At 40.5% G+C, this 23,514-nt stretch overlaps 1 protein-coding gene across 2 annotated transcripts in view; it reads right to left on the bottom strand.

Moving 5' to 3' along the window:
- Positions 1-1,405: 1,405 nt before the first annotated feature.
- The window catches only part of WWTR1 (WW domain containing transcription regulator 1), a 134,357-nt gene continuing 112,248 nt past the window's right edge, over positions 1,406-23,514 (bottom strand). The window contains exons 5-7 of one of the 2 annotated variants that reach the window (XM_030761536.2): positions 14,565-14,698; positions 12,984-13,096; positions 1,406-8,281 (exon numbers count right to left, since the gene is read on the bottom strand). In XM_030761536.2, coding sequence (XP_030617396.1) covers positions 8,097-8,281; positions 12,984-13,096; positions 14,565-14,698 — 432 coding nt within the window. In that variant the 3' untranslated portion in view covers positions 1,406-8,096. The remainder of the gene's footprint in view (positions 8,282-12,983; positions 13,097-14,564; positions 14,699-23,514) is intronic. The other variant, XM_022582732.2, reaches the window with a different exon arrangement.

Raw genomic sequence — 23,514 nt, 5'->3', positions numbered from 1 at the left:
CATATATACAATGGAATATTACTCAGCCATAAAAAAGAACAAAATAACGCCATTTGCAGCAACATGAATGGGCCTAGAGATTGTCATACTGAGTGAAGTAAATCAGAGAAAGACAAATATGATGTCACTTATATGTAGAATCTAAAAAAATGGTACAGTGAACTTATTTACAACACAGAAATAAGAGTCACAGATGTAGAAAACAAACTTATGGTTACCAAGGGAAGAAGGGGGGAGGAGGGATGAATTGGGAGATTGGGATTGACATGTACACACTACTGTATATAAAATAGATAACTAATAAGGACCTACTGAACAGCACAGGGAACTCTACTCAATGCTCTGTGATGGCCTACATGGGAAAAGAATCTAAAAAAGTGTGGATATATGTATATGTATAACTGACTCACTTTGCTGTACAGCAGAAACTAACACAGCATTGTAAATCAACTATACTCCAATAAAAATTAATTTAAAAAAATCCCAATGTCACCTCCAGAGATACTGATTTAATTAAAGGAGATTGGGGCTTCCCTGGTGGTGCGAGTGGTTGAGAGTCCGCCTGCCGATGCAGGGGACACGGGTTCGTGCCCCAGTCCGGGAAGATCCCACATGCCGCGGAGCGGCTGGGCCCGTGAGCCGTGGCCGCTGAGCCTGCGTGTCCGGAGCCTGTGCTCTGCAACAGGAGAGGCTGCAACAGTGAGAGACCCGCGTACCACAAAAAAAAAAAAAAAAAAGGAGATTGAAGCCCAGGCATCAGTGCTTTTTTTTCTTAAACTCACCAGGTGATTCTAATAAGGAGGCAGTTTTGAGAACCATTGCTCTGGAGTGTTTCCAAACTTGAATATTCACCAAAAATACCTGGAGGGCTTATTCCCACCTCAAAGTTTCTGATTCAGTAGGCTTTGAGGGTGAAGTATTTCTAGTAAGTTCCCAGAAAACACTGATGCTGCTGGCTCAGAGTCCCCACTTTGAGAATTCCAGAAAATTTCACACCCTCTGAAATGGTGTATGAAGTCAGATGAGTAATTTTTACCCCCATCCTGGAGAGGAAATTCATAGGTTTCATTCGATTCTCAAAGAGATCTTTGACCTGAGAAAGCAGATGGTTTTGCAACTTGTTCCATCTTGAAGTGGTCCCAGAGGGGTGTGTGTGTGTGTGTGTGTGTGTGTGTGTGTGTGTGTGTGTGTGTAAGTACCTGGGCATTGCTGGGCTCTATGATGCCGACACAACGACCAATCCACACTCAGTTTCCCACGCATAAGTTGCACTCAGGGCATCAGGTTGGGGAAGAGGGTGAACGTGACAACTTTCCCCAGCACCAAATGTGAATTCTGGGGAGAAGGAGAAGGAGAGAGAGAGAATTCCCAGTGACTCTCTGGAGCAGAAAGAAAACCTCTATGGATAATCATGTTGCCTCATGCCCGTTGATGTTGAGAAAATGAATACTGTGCCATCACAATCAGTCTGCAGATCAGAGAAACGACATTTCATCAGCATGAATTATCCTTATCCTCTCATCCAGAATGTGGCGTGGGAAGTTCATATATCAAATTTAACATATATGTTCTTTCAACCTCTCAAAATCTCCATTTTTGTGAAATGTTTTATAATGTACAAGATACATTAGGACAACATCTATGTATATAATTTACAAATAGAGAAATGAGCAGGCAAACATACCTACCTTGGGGTTCCATGATAGAAAAGTTTAGAGACTGCTCATCAGGTGTGGCGGTCCTCAAACTTGAGAGCCCACCAGAATCACCTGGAAGTTTGCTAAATAAATGCAGATTCCCAGCCCTCAGGCTCGTTCAGATTCGGGAAGTCAGGGAAAGTCACATTCTACGCTGACATCTTAGGATAATCTGAGGCAGGTGATCCATTGACTCCACTATAAACCTTGCTGTGAGAATGCCTTATTTTTCCCTTTTTTTTTTTTCCTATGCACTTAAAAATAACTTTATTCTCACTCAAAAGCTATAGCTCTTCCTGGCAAGGGATATATAGGCAAGTGCAAAGAAGGTTAACAAAAATATCAGTATTCTGTATGTCCTTCTATTTCCTGCTCCCGTGATGTCCCCCTTCTTCCCCAGCCTCTCCTGGAGTTGGTCACCACACATGACAAAGCCATCTGCTGCCCTCTAATGGCAACTCGGCCCAGCTGATCACTCAGCAAATAATTTCTGAGGCAGGCAGGTTTGGCCATCTTTCCAAAGAATCCAATTTTTTCTAGTATTTCCCCATTGAGGAACACTTTCCTGAAGCCTCTTTTTTTTTTTTTTTTTTTTTTTGTGCGGTGCGCGGGCCTCTCACTGTTGTGGCCTCTCCCGTCGCGGAGCACAGGCTCTGGACGCACAGGCTCCACGGCATATGGGATCTTCCCGGGCCGGGGCACAGAACCCGTGTCCCCTGCATCGGCAGGCGGACTCTCAACCACTGTGCCACCAGGGAAACCCTCCTGAAGCCTCTTTAATTCAAGACATAGAAGTGCACGCAAACAAGTCAATCAAAGATGGCGCCGTCCACAGGAAGGGTTGCAGTGTGAAAGACAAATTCTCACAAACATATTCATTCATCCAACAGATGTTCTGAAAATATTTTTGAACAGTGTACCAGGTATGGTTCAAGATGCTACATGCTAAAGAAAAAAAAAATCTCTGCTCTCACAGCACTGACAGGCTAATGGGGGGAGACAGTGACATCTTACTGTTAGATGGCGGTAAATGCTGTTGAGAAAAATGTGGCCTGGGAAGAAGAGAGTTGGAAAAGCTCACCAGTAAAAGAAGGAAATGAACACTTATAGACCATTTTTGAATTACTAAGTATTCTACATAAGTCACTTCTCTTGATCTTCACCGCTCTCTCTTTGTAACCCCCTTTTTAAAACTGTAATAGCCAATTTACATGTAAAGAAACTGAAGTTGCACAACCCTAGAAACTTGGCTAAGGCCAAGATGTTAATTCATAGCGACATGGTACTGACCTCCTTAACTGGTTGTAGGAAGTGAAGCCCAGGGCCAATTTGTAAAGGAGACTGCCCACACCTGCCCTTCCTCAGCTCCCACACCCACCCTTCTCCAGGACCTTCAGTGCTGCATGGAATGTGCTGGGCTCACTTTTCCCCATGAATCTTTCCCTTGTTCTCATTCTCTGAAGCTCTTACTTCACTCTATGATAGTTCCATAAATGGATTCTCCTAGAGTGCGGGTGTTTAATGTCTGCTAATCCCATAATTTTCTCCATTTATAGCCGAACTAGGCACATCATCATTACCCAGGTAAGATACTTGAGGGGCCCTTTTTCTGGAAACAGTCCGTAATCTTAATAGTGGAAATATCAGGCCCTTTGGTTGAGCAGAAACGAACATGCTTGTTGAAATGGTGCTATTTATGGGGATTAGAGTCATATTAAAGTATCAGTTTCTCATCTTCCTGTCTAAGTATTCAACTCTCGAAAATGCTATAAGAAAAGAGCCTGTCTTTGTGTGCACGACACAAATCCATTGATCTCCCGTGAGATTTGAAAGATAGAGAACTTTCACTTTTTACGTTATACTTGTTGGTACCGGGTATGAGCCCCCGGTACCTTAAAAGTGATGATGAGGGACTTCCCTGGTGGTGCAGTGGTTAAGAATCTGCCTGCCTATAAAGGAGAAACTAACACACCATTGTAAAGCAATTATACTCCAATAAAGAGGTTAAAAAAAAAAGAAAAAGAAAACTCAGAATTGACTGAAATGTATTGGAAGCAGGACATATATTTGAAACTCAGTGACTCTGGGCTAGAAATACTATCAACAGTGTTAAGGACATATACAAAATGAATGCTTTGTGTGATTCTCTTTCCATAATACATTGTCTTTTTTAACGTTGTATTGTTCAATATTTAATTAGATTATATTTTGAAAGCAAAAAAAAAAAAAAAAAAGAATCTGCCTGCCAATGCGGGGGACACGGGTTCGATCCCTGGTCCAGGAAGATCCCACATGCTGCAGAGCAACAACTACTGAGCCTGCGCTCTAGACCCAGGAGCCACAACTACTGAAGCCTGCGTGCCTAGAGCCCGTGCTCCACAACAAGAGAAGCCACTGCAATGAGAAGCCGGCACACCACAACGAAGAGTAGCCCCCGCTGGCCGCAACTTGAGAAAGCCCACGCACAGCAACGAAGACCCAATGCAGCCAAAAGTAAATTTAAAAAAAAATGATGATGAAATACAGCTTTTAAAACGATGCTTGAGACTTAGACTCTGGACTGTGGCTAAGTTGTGTCCACCAGGATCTCTTCTTTCTGTTGTTTAGCTGAATGCTTCTGCTTAAAAACACTCTGCTATTAGGAGTGCCCTCACCTCATAAGGTATCACCACGGCAAGGATCAAGGGACTCAACAGACAGAGAAAATATACTGTCACAAGCCTACACTCAGAATGAATGATGAGCTGTTTTTTAGTTTCGACGAGAAGCCACAGCTTGTTGTTAATAACAGAGGAATTCCTAAGAATCCTATAGTTCTGATGTCTCAGTCAAATCTGTGAGGGTGTTGGAAGGACTGTGTGATTTAGAAAAAAATATATATATATACATATACATATATAGTTTTTAAAGTCTCATTGAGTTACTTCAAATAAAGTCTCAATGAGTTACTTCAAATAAAGTAGAAACCAGAATTCTGTGGATACTTAGAATATTTAAGACCAGGCATTTGGGCCAAAAAAATGTTTGCCTACAGAATTTTATTTCTTTCATTGTCTGCCAGGAGGGTTACATAAGCCTTTCTTCAGTACCACCCAAAGCCCTCAGCAAAAGGAACACACACAAATAATGACGAGATAAAGGCCCCAAGTGGAAATTCAACTGTATTTATTTTTCTTATACAGAATCAGAGAAGTAAAAACCAGTACCAAACTCCAGTTAAAATGGTTTGAGCTGACTGATTTTTCTGCATACTTTCTGTATGTATAGCAATCTAAATTAAAAATAAACACACATATGTCATATTACAAAATGTAGAAATAAGTTTTTTAAAAGTTAAAATACTAACACATAAATGATGTAGTGTGTTAGGGAAACGGTCTCTGTCAATCACCCATTTTCCCAATTAAATTAATCTACAATTTCCTTTTAACAGCTTTTATTTTTCATAAAAGTGGCACTTTCGGAAGTTACTTTCCAATTATGTCATGAGAACACAACTTGTCACTAACAGAACTCACTCCAGATCACCTTCTTCTACAGAGAGCTTTTCTCCCAAGCTGGAGTCAGCAGCATCCCAGCAAGCTAAATGTTTTACTCTGTTTTCATGTATATTGTATAATCAGTGAAAAGAAATGGCATTTCACATCCTAAATTCTATGGTGAAACGCTAACAATTACTAAGATTTCATAGAATTGCAAATAAGTTTTGACAATGTATTTACTTCAAGAAAATGTCTTTTATCAGGGGGAATAAAAACCTTGAAAGATCTCTGAAATTATTTTTCAATTTCAATTTTTAATCTGCCTTTTCTCCGGCAAAATTATTGGATGAAATGTTGAAATTGATTGATTTAGGACTAAAAAGATGAGATATTGTGGCAGTTCTTTTATAATAAGAAATATAGTATAAATAGCACCTTATCATGAATTCTGCAGGGGTTTTAACACTTACAATAATAGGAAAGAGCCTTTAAAGAGTTGTTCTTACTTTAGATTTCTAGCTTTAGTGTTCTTTAACAAAGGCCATATTTTATAGCCTTAAAAATAACAACAAAAATTATATCTGGCTTCATTTATTAGTAAACACGTAGTCAGGGTCCATATTTAATTCTGGAAAAATAGTTGTTATGTTCATTAATAAATGTTCCAACTAATTTCACTAAAAAAATTCTTCTAGTATTTTCTAATGCCACAAGCTTACTAGGAAATTACATCTAAAAATTGATAATACAAATCGTCGATGTTTTAACTGCTTTAAAAAGAGAGGGGTATCTGTTTCTTTTATGTTTAATAACCTGAAAATGAGTCTATAAAAATACGTTTTAAAAATACAGTAACACTGCTCAGTTTTACTAGGTCCCTTGTTTTTGAGTCTTTTTTTTTTTTTTTGCTTTTTCTTAGAAAGAATGTACAATGCTTTTTGCAATTATTGCTAACACAAGAGGAAAAGAAATAGTGCTCCCTCCAATTTAGTAGCAAAAGAAACATCTACCCCCATCTCTCTCAGAGCGCTTCGAGAGAGAGAGAAGGAATCAGAGGAACAGAAACCATGGGTCCTTCAGGGGAAAAAAGTCACTTCATTGTGTTGGAAGCAATGGTAGGTTTATGGTCTTGTCCGCCTACACACTTAACATCAGCGTAGACAGGACAACACTAGCCCTGCCCCTCCTTCTCCCACATAAAGTGCACCGAAGCCTTCTTTTCTTCTACAACAGTCTTTTGGTACAAAGACTGTAGGAGAAAATTGTTGCTTTGCTCTTTGGGGGCACCTCATACCTCCTGCTCGTCTTGCTTTTGGGGTACTATAGCTTGTCTATTTCCATTTCACACCTAACAGCCTTTCCACTATACTCCCTAACTTTACTACTTCATCTCTGACCTTTACACTTGCTTTCTTTCCAACAAGATAAGATGTATTCTGCCATCTATCTTTTGGTAGATCGAAAAGGATCTCAGATCCCCAGCAAATAAGCCCCTTGGGAATGGAAAGGTTCCTCTCAGAGACCTGCATTATTAATGTCTCTCAAAAAAAGATATTAAATTCATAGATTATAAATAATGTCCGTTCAAAATAGTAAACAGTTGAGGACTTCATTGGCAATGCAGGCAGGGTACATGCCAGGCAAGCCCAATGCTCTCTCTCAGTCCTTAAAAGCTAATAAAAAACGGTTTTGGTTACATAAGAGGTATTGAGTACATATTTCATGCCTTTTTATACCAACTGTAGCAAACAAGGTTAGGATAATATACTTAGGAATCAACATTAGTGACTTCAGAAACATGTCTCCACCATACACCCTCAGGGGGCATTTTTTTACATGTCAGTCAGAGATCTGCTTCATCCTTCAAACAGTTTCATAGATAAGATTATTTTAAACCCTTGAAATCTTGAAAGAAGCAAAACCAACAAGGCTCTGGAATTTTAAAAGCAACAGCTTACTGTGTGTGCCATCAGGTTGAAAGCTATGTGGTCCTGATGTTTTCAGAACGGTTTCAAAAGACAGAGATACAGTTGTCACTGATTTATCAAAAACGTTTGACTGCCCTTTGTCATCAGCTACAAAATGATAGTGCTTCATAAAATAAACATTTGAGTTCTAAGCTGCAGTTTAAAAAAAAATCCAACTTGTAATTTTAAAAACTTTGTTTAATAGATGTTCATAATTAGTACCAAACTGGTCTCTTTCATAAGATCTTAGTGTAGGAGCTGTGACTAACGCTGCTGTTACTCTCCTGCTGGAAGGACTAGCTGGCTAGATGCTGTGCAGTAAAATGCTAAAGGATAAACTACAATAGGACTGTGTGTGCCTTTGTGAATACAGGGTAATAAGAACCAACAGGACCAGCATGGATCCCAGACTACATTGTATTCCAAACAGCAGAATTTTACTATCTGTACAATGATTTTTAAAGCTCAAGTTAAATATTTTTTAAAGCATTTGGTACTAATGTCATCAATACAGTTTTTGAAACTGTAAATCAGGTTGAATTTTGTGTACATTTCCTGGACCGAGCCGCCTGTCAGAAGTCACTGCCTGTGGTCAGCTTTTCATGGTTTATAATCAATTGATGTATAAATTTCAGCTAACACCCATAAAGCTTAGTCATGGGGCAGCAGAGAAGCAATTCTGCATAATCAATTCTGCTGAAACAATTCTGCATAACCCATCACAGGAAGGCAGGCTTGCAGAAAATGAAAATAGAATGTTTATTTATGTTTAACTTACGTTACTGTCAATCAACTTCAGGCAATGATTAAACTGGCCACAAGGAAAGGAGGGAGCATGCGTCACGGAGGCAGTAAGCGGCACACCTGCAGACTTGCTCTGCTCCATCGCTTTTTCCAAGAGGCCCAGGAAATGTCAGGTCACGGCTGCATCCAAGCTACAGTGGTACTGATTACAGCCAGGTTAGAAAAGGCTCGCTTTTGTTCAGAGCAGATTCTACATCATTGAAGAGGGGGATCAGATCTTCAGATTCCAAAGTTCCTAGATCAACATTTGTTCCCGGAAGACAGTCAAGAAAATCAGGGAACCGGGTCTGCTGAGGGTTGACGTTCATGGGTGCCTGGCCTGCATTTTCTCCTATAACAGAATGAAATGAAACCATTTTAATTCTTTTTTAGAGCTCTTGAAAGAGGGACAGATTCAAGTGTCAACATAACTCTCATCTTCATTTCCACTGTGTCTACATTCCACCAGAAGATTTTATTGCTGCAGGTCTAAAATATTTCATCTCTGTGCAAAAGTTCAGCTTCCACATTACTGAAACTGAATTGGAGATGCTCACTCCTAAGAGATGCAGAGATGCCAGGTGAACCTTTCATTGTTCTGGGTAGACACTGTCCAGAATGGGTAAATCCAGGGAAACAGGAAAGGAGCAAATGAGGGTGCTGTGGATCTGACCTACAATCAGTGACTTCCCATGACAAAGGCATGAAGAGCTGGTTTGAGTAGAGAGGCCCTGCCTGTCATAAAAACCTTATCACAGAGCTATAATCCAATGATTTAACTGTAAGCTCAAATTTGCCCATATCATCCCTCTTTATGTTCAAAGAGAGTAGTGAGGAGTTTCTTTTAACGACGTTGTTAAAAAGCTACCTTCATTGATGACTCTAGGGGTCATTTTCAAAGTATTTTAGAGAGTGGGTGTTGCATTCACCCCCCTCACTCCACACACACATACATCCCGCAAGTATCTACGCTTCTCACAATGCATATGAGTCACAGTGCATGGGAGCTTACTAAGGTTCTGAGAAGTCTTGTAATAAGGAAGTCTGATATATTTTGCTTAAGCCACTATGACCTAAAGCCATTTTATCATCGAATGCAATTTTGGCCGAATTTATATCCTAATAGAACTAGAGTCTATAGAACCTAGTTGAGAGAATGCTGTTCCAGAGGAAAGTTAAGTGTCCGGGATATAACATGTGGAATACATGCTCTTCATGAATGATAGTATAGGAGAAAACGTACGGACAATTGTGCCAGGAGACAGAGCTTTTTAGCTGTGTAACCTTATTTAGACACACTTCACCTGTCTGAAATTGGGATTATAGCACCTTCACAAATTGGAGTTAGGTGCCATATAATATCTACCACACATCTATGGCTCTGGGCTTCTTTCATACATACACACTTAGGAAAATACAAAAACGCATTGCTTGTTGATTGTGCTGAGAGGAAGAAAAACCTGGGAACTCAATCACAGTTAATGATATAATATCAGAGCAACTGGCTTATTCCAAGAACCCCAACCAATTTTCTGAAGGGATGAAATACACCTCACAGTCACACCTCACAGTGCATTGAAAACTATGGCCAGCTTTCACCATGGAATCGCTTTTAAGAAACGTATTAAATTAGCTTTTGTGCCCTACAAGTACGGTAGCCTTCCTGAAAAGCCTGCTTAGGAATTCCACTATTCTGAGCAAAACAGGAGAAAACTCATTTTAACCACATGCATTTTCCAAGGAGAAAAATTACATTTTTCTGAGTGATGAGGGAAAAATACTCAAACTTGCATTTTGGTGATAGTAAAACTTGATGGCTTTTCTATAACTCATAAAATATCAATGACTCTTAGGACTATTTTATAGGATTTTCATTGCAAAAGGCAGTATTTTTAAAAGTTAAATCGAGTTCAACATGACCTCAATGCTGTTGTGTTACTGACTTGAAAAACATTAGTTTAGAAAAGAAAATCCAAAATAACTTTTTTCTACCCACTAGAGTGTAACAAATGGAAATGAGGCTTAAAAAAACTACCTGCCCTGAAAAATCAGCCGATCTAAAGTGCTGGATGCCTTTTTTTCTTCATCTCCAGTTAGAATTATTCATCTCTACTGATGTCCCATTTTAACTTTTTAATAAGTCAAGAATTCATTTTTTAACCAAATAAAATCTCTCTGTTTTAAAGAATTCCTCTTATCCTTTCTCCTCGGGCATGGAAAGCATGAGGAGACTAGTTAAGGTTCTTCGATAAGGTTAACAATCTTAAAATCTCTCTCTTTGGAGCAACTCTGCAACCTCGTAGTAATTTTTTGGGTCTTTGCAGTTTTATCCATTTGAAAAGTGGGGCATAGCGTACAACATGGGGAATATAGCCAATATTTTACAATAACTATAAATGGAGTAAAACCTTTAAAAATTGTGAATCACTGCATGGTACACCTGTAACTTATATGATATTATACGGAAACTATACCTCAATTAAAATATAAAGGATGCATATCTGCATAGATAATAAAAATGAATGAATGAATGAGTGAAAAGTGGGACAGACAAAAAAAAACCCAAGCAATTCTTAAAAGGGTGTGATTATTGCAGAATATTCTGGAGGGTGGGTGACTTCCAGCCTTTGCTCCTGTTATTCCCTCTACTCTATCCTCACACCATGTCCAGCTGTTGTTTCCATGTGTATTTTGCAAAGGGAGTGTTCAGCTGGCTTGTTCCCATTCAGCATGTGGTCAGCATGTGATCAGTGCATCTACTAGATCTTTGCCAGCCACACTTGAGCTCAGCTTTTCCTCATCTTGTTCCTGAAAAAGTAATTACATTTCTCCCCTTGAGGGGGTTTATGCCCACTCCCTATAAAGGCTTCACAGATGTGACCCTAAACCCAACAGGCTGACACTCACTACACCAGGTTAACCTGGAACCCTAACATTTAACAAGACCAACTTGTACATTACTTCATCCTTCTTAGAAGGAGGAGAAGAGGAGAAGACAACTTTGTGCCAAGCTCTGTGACCTCATGAGCCCTCACAACTCTACAAGATGAGCACATTACTCCTACTTTATAGGTGAGAAATCTGAGGCCCCTGGGAGGTTATGTCACTTACCCAAAGCCATTACTAAGAAGTAGAGAAGCAAAGATCCAAGTCAGGTTGCCTGACTGCAATGACTATGCTCTTTTCAGGACACCACTTAATTCTACATTTTGGCTTCAAAAACATTCCCTACTTCTCCACTCAATGTCATTTTAAAAAGCCATAGAATAGAATCCATCTTCTTTTATTTTTAAATGTCAAGCTTGGATTTAGATCTCCTGAGTCATTTCTTATTTAACTTTGCTTTTTATCTTTACTGGCTTCCCAGTGTTTAAAAGATGAAAGCAAACAATTATTAAACACAGGAAGGAGCCACTTCATCAGGCAGGTCTGAAGAGGGCAAGATAAACCTCACACCGAAAAATAAAGACAGGGATGAAGAGAGGGAGGGAGGGAAGCAGGAAGGGAGGGAGAAGGCTGAAGTAATAAATTGAAGAATAACAAAACAAACAGTTCAAACTATTCCTGTGTGACTCCTCACAAGACAGTCTGTGCAATTCTCTCAACAAGTAGATGACGGGCTGCACGGAGAGCCCGGAACAGCTGCTCCAACCTTCTGGCCGAGTTTGACTTTTGTCTGACCAATCGTTTAGTTTTAGAGCACGAAGTGCAGTCATCGAAGAGCAGAGGGTAACAAACACGGGCGCTCTGGACAACGGCACTGGGGAAAGCAATCATTTCATCACAGAACGATTTTCTTTCAACAGTGAGGATGGAGGAGAAACTTGCATGAACAGCTTCAAAGAGGGGATACATCAACTATTATTTAATTTTTTTAAGTCCATTTTCAGGGTGTTCTTTTTTAATTGAAGTATAGTTGATTTACAATGTTGTGTTGGTTTCAGGTGTGCAGCAAAGTGATTCAGTTGTACATCTGTAGATGTGGATATAGGTATAGATACAGATATTTATATAGATATAGATATTTATATAGATATTCTTTTTCAGATTTTTTTTCTATTATAGGTTACTTCAAGATATTGAATATAGTTCCCTCTGCTATACAGTAGGTCCTTGTTGTCAGCTGTCATTTAATTTTGGCTTCAGAATATCTTCTGGGAGTTTAGGACTTTGATAATTAAGTCTAGACCAAATTTGGAGGCATCGCTCCTAGAGAAATGGTGAAAAGGAGGTAACCAGGAAGCCAGCTGAGGTCTAGCCTGAAAGCAGGGCAGGCCAGGAACTATGTTAAATTTAACTGCTGAGGGAGGACACTCACTGTTACCATGTTAGGATTTGGAGCTGACATTTTAGAATCCTCTGAGTTGCTTAACTTTCCAAATGCCCACTGCCAATTACTTCCCAAATGCAGTTAATCACATGAAAAAATTTGCATACTGGTGGCCTGTACATTACAACCAAAAGCTAGAAAAAAGCATAAATATTCCATTGTGGAAGAATGGCAAAGCAGACAGTGGTATGTTAATGCAATTGTGAGGAAAGGGCTATATGAAGCAAGGATAAGCAAAAGGAAGGAAGGGAGGGAGGGAGGGAGAGACAAGAAAAAAGCAGAAACTAAAATCCTGTGCCCATATATAAAACTATATTTGCTCCAATAAAGATGTTAAAAAAATAAATAAAATAAAATAAAAGGCTACTCCTGGAATTTAAAAAAAAAACAACTATATTTGTATAAACTATGGGGAAGGGGCTAGAGTTTATTAATAGTGCCTGGGTTCCAGTGGCTTTTCAGCTGTTAGTTTACGTTGTTGCTGAGGTTAAGTGTCTCTCATTGGATTTTAGAATTGAGAGGACTAGGGAACTTCCTTTTGGCGGTCCAGTGGTTAAGACTCCGCTCTTCCAATGCAGGGGGCACAGGCTGCATCCCTGGTCAGGGAACTAAGATCCCGCATGCTGAGCGGTGTAGCCAAAAAAAAAAAACACGAATTGAGATGACTAAAGAGACGATTTAAAAGTGCAAACCTACTGCAAGGCCTCGCAGGCTTGGCTCCTACCTGTATCCATCTCATCCACGTTGCTGAGGAAGTCCTCCGGAGTCGTCGGGACACTGTAGCACCCTAGCCCCAGGCCGCTGTCGGTGCTCTGCTCCCTCGAATGATATGGCCCCCTGCAGAGCAAAAGACGGAAAGAAATTTCAAAATTAAAATACAGTCATGAAGATCCTCAACTAGTGTAGTTCTGTCAATCTGCCCGATCTTCAGATAACAAAGGCAGGTGGACTTTGCATTTCCTTTTAATTTTGAAACATATATCCCTGTGTCAGTGAAATTAATAAATTGTAAGCAAAAAAAACCTGGCCATTCATACTAAATTGACACTGATTCCCTTTTCATCTCAAAATAACAATTTGAACACCATTCTACATACAGAGAATGATACCATTTATGTACACTTTTTCAAAACTGAAAACGAAGTTGAATATTGTTTCTGGATACAGACATTAACAGGCAATAAGAAATATAAAAATGTGTGATGAAAAAAGAAAAAAAAATGGGTGTGATGGATACACATCAATTTCCAAATAATGGCTACCACTAGGGAGGGAAGATGGGAAAGAAATGGATTTCAGTGGTGGTGGGGAAGGGTTTAAGTATTAATTGTAATACTTATTTAAAAAAAATAAGATCTATGGAAATATGCAAAATGTGGGAGTTGGGTACATGGGTAAATCTTAAGTTATTCTTTATACTCTTCTGTACGTTTGAAGTAGTTTTAAATCAATCATTTAAAAATGCCTTTCTTTCATTATTTCCCTTACTGTTTGTTTTCATCTCTCTCTCTATTTTTAATAACTTTCATAACTGTATTTGCTTGTTTGCCAGAAGACTCTGCAAGGGCAGAAAAGACACAGGGAATAGAAAACTGCCTTTTATTTGGGTTTAAAAGGCTACAATTAAGGTTGACTACTTCTACTCATGAAGATATTTCTGGTTCAATCTCCTTTTCCTTCTGCTCATATATTTCATATTTTAAAACAACACCTTTTTGTTTTAATTAAAATTTTAAATTGTGAAATAATTTTAGAATCACACAGAAGATGTAAAAAGAGTACAGAGTTCCTGTGCATCCTGTACCCAGCTTCCCCAAGGACATGGTACACAACCATAGTACAGTGCTCAACACCAGGAATTGACAATGTATAATACTATTAACTAAACTATAGACCTTATTCACATTGCGCCACAAACATCACCTCTTAATTGTGTTGCTCCCTTATTTGCCATATGACATGCTTTTTATCCCCTGTTGGCTACATAAAACCACAAGATTCTTCTAAATAATTACTATACAACACCATCCCATTGAAATCGTTAAGTTCATCCCCATTTTCAAATTATTGACTAGGGGTTTACTCCATGCCATAGCACCAATTTTTGAATTTGAGATTTTTAAAAAAAAGGCAGATGACTTCTTCCTCCACTTTTTTTTTCCTGCCATCTCCCTCCACATCCTCCCTCTATCTTAACCCCATCCTCCAAGCTCCCCAGCTTTTCCCAACATAAACAAAGATCTGTTATACTGTAAACCACATAATAAAGAAAGCAAAAATAAGTGGCCCTAAAATGTTGACTTACCCATTGAGGAAAGGATCCGAGCTATTATTAGTGATGGATCTCATGTCTGGAGTCATGGCGGGTGGGTTGACAGCAGCCTGAACCGTGGCTAGAGTCTCGGCTTCCATGGGGAGCTGTCTACAGAGGGCGGCTTCCTACAGAGAGGTGACAGTCCGAGGGAGAGGCAACAGTGATTCTTTCATTGTCATAAGGATCGGAGCAAAGGATGCTTCGCATAAAAACTTTTCACCAAACACAAAAGCGCTTTATGTTTATTCCTCATACGTCAAAATCATCAGGAAATCATTAGTGTTCTTTCTCTGAAGAAATCTTATAGATATAAGTCACTTTCTCACATTCACAAAGTTAACGAGACGCTCATGCAATATTTGCCCTCAAGGCACTTACATAGCAACTATCTAACCCATCCAATTGCTTAAAATACCCAAATCGGGGCTTCCCTGGTGGCGCAGTGGTTGAGAGTCCGTCTGCCGATGCAGGGGACACGGGATCGTGCCCCGGTCCGGGAAGATCCCACATGCCACGGAGCGGCTGGGCCTGTGAGCCACGGCCGCTGAGCCTGCGCGTCTGGAGCCTGTGCTCCGCAACGGGAGAGGCCACAACAGTGAGAGGCCCGTGTACCCACCCACCCCCGCTAAAGAAACCCAAATCATATAAGGGCCTCTCAAGACACTTTCTCAGAGACAAGGCTATTTTTACCCCAGGTGCTCAGACCAAATCTAAGTCAATCAGTACTCCTCTGGACTAGCAGGTACATTCTGGTCTTTGCCGCTTATAGGCCAGTAAAGCAGTGGGATTACAGAGTTCTGGCTCTGCATTGTCACATCTGGCAGTTTTATATCAATAACCAGGAGAGCAGAACAACCAGTTTAAAAGCTTGTTAGTCAATCAGTTTTTCTATGTTACTAATTATTTTGTTGACTAAAATGGCTGAAGTTTGGGGAACCATGCACATCCAATCCAAATCCCACTGACAATTAACTATTCGATAGCACGTGGATTTCATTAGCAAAAATTAAAACACTAGCATTTTTTTAAGCTAGCGTTACTTTGCCAAGGAGAGTCAATCCAAAAGGTTACAAATCTGACTGCAATTACTTTCTCTAGATATGACCTCTAGGGAGTCTCTCCCATTTTGACAAACATGACCAGACATCAAATTCCTTTCAAATTTACTGCTGTTTCCAGAGAATAATACTTTTATATACTTATACGTGCATCCAAAACCAAAGTTAGGCCCTCGGCATATTTATGCCTATCGGTTTCCCACTACGCAGGCTGAATCACTGGCCTCACCATCCCTCAAAACCCCAAAACCATGGCTACATGGCAAACAGAATATTTAGACCATCTAAGCTACAGTGTCTGTGTTAGATCCCTTCCAGCCCCGACACACAATGATTTTAGAGACTAACTGCTGTCTAGACAAGTCTAATGAAATCATCGGCCATAAAAGCTTTCGGTTATTAGAGTTCATTATACTGTTCTGAGGAGTTATGGTAGCATAGCTCTTATAAACCGTGAAGACCTGATTGATAAGAAACTGCATTGTCAACTTATACTGAAATAAATACCCTGTCTAGACAGGGCTCTTGGTTCACCTCTGTTCATTTGGATTGCAAATAATCAAATGCTTAACTAACAAATTTTATTCAGTAATCTGTAAAAAGCAAACCAAAAAATGGAGTTGTTTTTTTTTTTTTTTAAGGGGGATTTTTAATCTCAATCTTGGAAGTACCTTCTGACTAAATCTAGAAAAACTGAATTATTTCCTATAGTTGTTTTTATGTGGTAGGCAGTGTGCATTAGAAATCTTATCTTCCAACCAAAGCGTACCCGGAGGCCTCACACACAGGAATAACAGGGATTGGACCTGGTGTGAAGAGCACAGAGGCCACCAACCTCTCAAACAGACTCATACACACAGTCTGAAGACAGCTAGTCAATGATATAATTTCTAGCCCTTTATAAACTGTAAATGCAAAGATCCTTTGGGCAATAACCTTCATTAACCAAAAAAATCAACTCTAACTAGAATATTCCAATTCTCCAAACTTTCTGAATAAATGTGGAGTGTACCCCTAAACCGATACCCATTTAAACATACAGCTTGAAGAGACTGCTGCATTTCTTTACATGTGACACAATTTTATCACCATATATCTTAAGAACACTAGTTGAATTTTCAGTTTCCAGGTGGTCTGCATTTCAATATAATAAGAATCATTTCTGGAACTTCACTGGGGAAAAAAATATAGATACAATGTATATATGAATTATTTGTCATCTCTAATGATATATCATATGAAAATAAAACGTTTAAATTATAAGAAAAATATCTAGTTTCTGATATTTTAAGCTTTCCTCTTCATTTAAATTACTCTGGGAATATGTCAAATAGATACAATATGCATTTTAAAAGAATGCTTGTGTGTGGCTAAATATATAAATGAAATTCAAAAGAACTATTTATAATAACCAAAGCTGGAAGAACCTATACTATTATATATCAGGGAAAATGTTTCATGGTGCCATTTCACACCTGTCCCCTCTATTTAAAATGAGAGATAACTGAAGTTCCATTCCTCAGCATCGATGTTTCCCTAACTACTTTGAGGGCTTGGCCCCCAGGGCATCATAAGAGGCAATGCTCTGTTCTGCCTGTAGGGGGCTCGCACTATCATTTTCGCCTCCGAATGACTAACTTGGGAGAGAGAATACAGAAAAGGTGTTGAATATACCTGAAAACTAACTTTGCAATATAAATTAGGCCAGTCTGAGTTAGAAACTTTTCCGAGGGGGCAACACTTTCTTCGAGATTACTCTAAGATTATTCTTAAGTCACAGCAGCCACTGTGAAGGTTATGTTGGCCCCTGGCTCTAAACCCACCTGCTCCCTATCCCACCTGGACAGCGGCCCACAAAGCCTGCCTGACAGCCCTGTCCACGTCTCCTCCTTTGTCTTGGACAGGACCCCCTCACTCTTTCACTCCCTCCCCACTGCTCCTCCCACTTCCGGTATCTGCTCCTCCCACTTCCGGCACCTGCTCCTCCCACTTCCGGCATCTGCTCCAACTGTTCGTTCTGCTTGGAACACTCTCCTCAGATCTTCCTGAAGTTCACTCCCTCACTGATGTCTGTCTCAACAGATGCCATCTCGTCAGAGATTACATTCAGTGTTCTTGATGGCAACTTATATATTTACTGTCTGTCTTTCTCTTTAGAATGTAAAGAGAGGAAAGGGATCTTATTTGTCATGTTCACTTCTGTATCCCCACTGTGTATAACAACCCAGGCATATAGTGGGCACTTGATAAATATTCACTCAATGAAGAAATGAAAAATATTGCTGGAATTCAAATGGAAATATTTTAAATTATAATTAATAATAAAAGGAAAACTTAACTAAGATCATTCAATTCTCATCTTCAACCACAAGTATGAGTAAAACAACAGTCTACTGTATAGATCCCAACTAGCCAGGCTCAAACTCCATCCTAATGAAATGATCCCATGGTGTTTCTCCTGCTCCCAACACAGGAGATGGGCAGGAGGGCAGAGTGGTCATGGGCAGGGATTCCAGGGCCAAATGCTTGGATTTGAACCCTGGCCATGCCATCTCCCAGCCAGTTATCTAATTTCTTTGTTCCTCATTGGTAAAGTGAGGATAATAACAGCATCCACCCAATAGGGCAGCTGTGGTGATAAAATGAGGTAACACATATAGGGTACTTAGAGCAGTGCTGGCACACGAGATCACTTAGTAAATGTGAACTAAGTATTATTATCGTCTTATGCTCTATATTCCAATCCCAGAAAACAAAACAAAAGCAAAAACAAAAATAAATAATCTTAAAAGTCACACTACCACATGGAACTGATCCACTTTGAGTGGTCTGACACCTTTTCCTGGCCAACTTTCACCTTGGAAGGATTACACCAAATGTGAAATTCATCATGAGTCGGCAAGGCTAAGAATATAACTTTTTTTCAATTTTACCAAGGAGCGGTTTGTAAACCTTTTTGTATAACATAAAATTGATTTTTAATATAAGTGGAGAATGGTGATAAGTTTCATTTCACTCAATTATGTTTTATAATAGTTCCATATTTAGATTTTTTTTTTTTTTTTTTGCCACACTGCATGGCATGTGGAACTTCCCCAACCAGGGATGGACCCTGCACCCCCTGCAGTGGAAGTTTGGAGTCTTAACCACTGGACTACCAGAGAAATCCCCATATTTAGAATTTTTAAAGGTCTAGCCTTTCTTGAATGAAAACAGTTTCCTATTTCTGTTTATAAATTGAAATAGCAATACAAAATCTAAGGTTTGGAAATAAAAGAACTAACCTCACTAACACGTCCCCATCCAAAGAAAGGAGGATTTTTATTTTAAAAAGAAAAAAAGAAACTAAATTTAAGTATAAAATTAAACCCCAGATGCAGTATGATTTTGGCTGCCACGTGACCTCCGCTGCCCTTGCCCAGGCAGAAATGAAAGGCAAACAACTGACTTTAGTCTGACCAAGATGAGGGAGTCAAGACTGAAGGAGAATCAGAAGCAAAGGCTGCAGATGGGGCACTGGACTAAGTGAACTGACGTGGAAACAGGGGGACAGTTGAACAAGGCTGGTCTAGGACAAGACTCAGGTCTCCAACTCAGAGCTGGCAGTGCAGCTGCCCTAACCCTGTGCTCCCTCCCCAGCTCCCGCCAGTGCAGGCAGGATATCAAACGCTAAGCTGGAGGCACACCTGAGCCCCTTGGTCTGTCTCATCTCCCACCTCCACTCCAGTTCAGCAATATCCTTTCCCAGTGTCCCTTCCACTCCCACCCACCCTATCCTCCCAAACAAGTCTTCAGTTTCCTGAAGTCCGCGGTACTTTGGGTCCCTCTTCATCAAGACATATCCCCCCACCCTTAGGGGTTCTGTTACATCACCTTTCCCAGGATGCCTTCCCTGACAACCATAACCACAGCAACCCACTACCTGCCCCTTTCCCACCCCTGAAGTCCAAAATAACGCATCCAGCTGGGGTCTGAAACTCCATGTCTCACAGTACACTCCTCACCCGGCCCCAAAGCAGCTCTTCCTGCTGACGTCAAGCTTTCTCCTAATGCCGTCACCCCTTCTCCCAGCTCCAAATCTCAGTCAACTGTCTCCCTCAGTCCCCACAACAATTCATTCATTTGCTCCTGTATTTATTTTTTAAAAATACTATGGAGAGGGCTTCCCTGGTGGCACAGTTGTTGAGAATCTGCCTGCTAATGCAGGGGACACGGGTTCGAGCCCCGGTCTGGGAAGATCCCACATGCCACGGAGCAGCTAGGCCCGTGAGCCACAACTACTGAGCCTGCGCGTCTGGAGCCTGTGCTCTGCAACAAGAGAGGCCACGACAGTGAGAGAGGCCCGCGCACCGCGATGAAGAGTGGCCCCCGCTTGCCACAACTAGAGGAAGCCCTCGCACAGAAACGAAGACCCAAAACAGCCAAAAATAAATAAATAAATTTAATTAAAATGTTAAAAAAAATAATACTATGGAGACTACCAGGTGCCTGGTACTGTTCTCGGCAACAGGGATACAGCAGTGAAAAATACAGACAGTGTCCTGCCTCTTCAAGGATTCTAGAGGGGGAGACAGACTCCAACAGAAAATGATGCAGAAGGGCCAAGCCTCGTGGGGTCCATCTCCCCGATATCTACATGCTCCAAACCTTCTTTCCAACTCAAGTCGTCTGCACTCCTTCTCTAGACCCACCAATCTCCACGTGCAAGGCTGTTCTACACTTTGTCACGATCTTTACAAAGAGTGACCAGAGGAGAAAAATCAGGATAGGAAGCGGTCAGAGTGTCATGTCCTACGAAGAAGCAAGGGGACTGTTTAAGAGAGACTTGTGGCACTCCATGGCTCTCAAACTATTATTGATTGCCACATGGAAGAAGGAAGATTCCTTCTACCCCAGACTGGAGGCAGATCTGATGGAGGGCTTTGTAGTTAGTAGTTCGTTCAGTGATAGAACTGGCTGCTTCTCAATTCTCTGGGCTACTGGCCACTGGAATTTTCAAGCAGTTGTTGAGGGTTAAATGCTACTGGATATGACCAGGGCTTGGCACAGGAGAAAAAGTGTCCTTGGATTCAGAATGATGAAAGCTCAAATCCCAGCTGAGCTACTCCCTAGCTATAACATTTTGGAGTACATTTTTAACCTTTCAGTTTGTTCATCTGAAGAAAAATAAAAATTAAAAAAGACATAAGATTTATCTTGCTGGGCTGTTACAAAGATTAAAAAGCATATTTATCAAGAACCTGGCACAGTGAGGCAGTTACTAGAATGAGCTACTTACTCATGGTGTTAAATGTTTTAGGAGGTGGAGATGTTAGCTAATACTTGCGTATCACCTACTACTTGTGAAGCACTGTCCTAAGTGCTTTAACATACTATATCTCATTTCATCCTCCTGACAACCCAACTGTCTCCATTTTATGGATGAGGGCACTGAGGCACAGAGAGACTAAGCAACTTTCCCAGGATCTGGCCCCAGAGTCTGTTGTCATAGCCACTACACAGACAGTGGCAAAGAGAGGAAAGCCAAAGATTGAGGTCGGCAGACCTCAAATTTTCAGCCCTTTCACCTACTGGCTATGGGACTTGGGCATGTAATTTCATTTCTCTGAGCTTGTTTTCCCAGCTATAAAACAGAAATACCAACCCCCCTCCTTCGGGCAGTTTAGAGGATTTAATGAAGTGGCCTGTTTCACTGTCCTGAACACAGTTTCCCTCTCTGAATTGGAAAAGAGATGGAACTGGACATAGTCTCCGATCCTTTTCAACGTATAAGGGTGGAGCTAGTGTCCTGGGAATTCACAAGCACATCCAGCAAAGTTATAAGTTCAGATTTTAAAGGCCAATTTCAGAAAGATCTGGAAAGCTGCCCCTGGTAACCTCACCCCTACCCTGCTCCACCACAACTTTATCTTTTCTCTACATCCAAGCTGGGGGTGGAAAGACTGTTGCAAAATAAAGGCTTGAGAATCTCTTTCAGAGTTTGTGGTCTTCCATCTAGCTCCCTAAAACGAATAATTACATGCGGGTTTACAAGCACCCTCTCCTACTGGCTGGGGGAGGGGGTGGTGTGTCAAATAGCTGGAGGGGTGTGAAAGACAAAGGCCCATCTGTAAGAGGAAGGTGTTCCTGGAAGCAAACTTCAAACCTCCTTTCCTTCCAGCTCCCCACTGGCCTGCAGCCTGCCTGTGGAATAAATCAAGAGAGGAGGTGAGAAAGTCAACAGCAGTTGAAAGCATCCTGCAGCCCTGTCCATCCCAGGCTAAGGGAGCGCCTCCCGCCAGCCAGCCCTGGCCCTCCCTGGAATGTACTTGAAAGGAAAGACAATAACCTCTTCTGAGGGTGCCGGCTTGATTTAGGTATGTGTGGCCAGGGATGCTACAAAAATGGAAGATTGTACTGTTTTAATTAGAAAGGGTGGGGTGAGTAGAAACAAATGAAAGACAAAAAAAAAAAAGACAATATTTTGAAATCCTAACATTAAAACAGTTATTCTGGTGCAGAGAAGTTGCTCTCTCTGCCGAAACTTCCCCGGACTTCAGAGGCAGAATACTGAATTATTTACCTTCTTTATAAGGAAAACAAAAAAACAAAAAAAAAACACGCCCAGTGTAAATTTCTTTTTAACTCTGTGCTAAAGGATTCTAGAAATTCACTGTCACATTTCCTGGAGCCTCCCTTTTGGAAATACCTCATCACACAAGCTCAGCTGCCAGACTCAGACTGTCGAAACTCTGACACTTCGGGGAAGACATTTGTTGAGTCCATAATTATTATCCATGGCCTGTTTCATGCTCTTTTAATGCAGGATGTATATAGCAATCTTGTGTTGCTCCATAATCTCTGTTATCCTTTAGAATCGAATTAAGGAAAACAGTATATAATTTAGATAGTCTCCTCTTTACTTAAGAAAAATTGCTGAATGGATTTCGAGGTGGAATATTTCTTCGTACCTCTGATCCTAGCAAGATCCGAAATATGAAGCTGCTTTGCATTTGTGCAAACCTCGTGAGCCTCCATTTAAAAAAATGTGTTTGTACTACTCAGCCATAAGAAAGAACAAAATTTTGCCACTTGCAGCAGCATGGATGGACTTGGAGGCTGTTATGCTAAGTGAAATAAGACAGAGGAAGACAGATAATGTACAATATCACTTATATGTGGCATCAAAAAAAAATGCAACAAATAGTGAATATAGCAAAAGAGAGGCAGACTCACAGGTATAGAGAGCAAGGTAATGGTTACCAGTACAGAGGTTGGGGGTAATACACAGATGAGGGGTGGGAGGTACAAACTACTGGGAATAAGACAGGCTCAAGGATGGATCGTACAACATGGGGAATATAGCCAATGTTCTGTAATAACTGTAAATGAAAAAACCTTTAAAAATGAATTTTAAAATTGTAATAACCTATAATAGAAAAGAATCTAAAAAAGAATATATATATGTATAACTGAACACTTTGCTGTGTACCTGAAACTAACACAACATTGTAAATCAACTGTATTTCAATACAAATTTTTTAAAAACTGTATAAAAAATATTTTAAAATAAATAAATAAATAAAAAATTTAAATGTTTGATTTATAATATCTTTCAAAAGGGTCCCTTTTATTTATTTATTTATTTTTATTTATTTATTTTTGCGGTACGTGGGCCTCTCACTCTTGTGGCCTCTCCCGCTGCGGAGCACAGGCTCCGGACGCGCAGGCTCAGCGGCCATGGCTCAAGGGCCCAGCCGCTCCGCGGCATGTGGGATCTTCCCGGACCAGGGCACGAACCCATGCCCCCTGCATCGGCAGGTGGACGCTCAACCACTGCGCCACCAGGGAAGCCCCAGGTCCCTTTTAAAAGAATTGGTATTGTTCAGAAAATGGATTATTTC

This window comes from Delphinapterus leucas, chromosome 4 (assembly GCF_059928025.1).
Source record: "Delphinapterus leucas isolate spDelLeu-1000000601 "Yukka" chromosome 4, BTC_Dleu_Yukka2, whole genome shotgun sequence".
NCBI lineage: Eukaryota > Metazoa > Chordata > Mammalia > Artiodactyla > Monodontidae > Delphinapterus > Delphinapterus leucas.
This window is presented reverse-complemented; position numbering and strand designations above follow the sequence as displayed.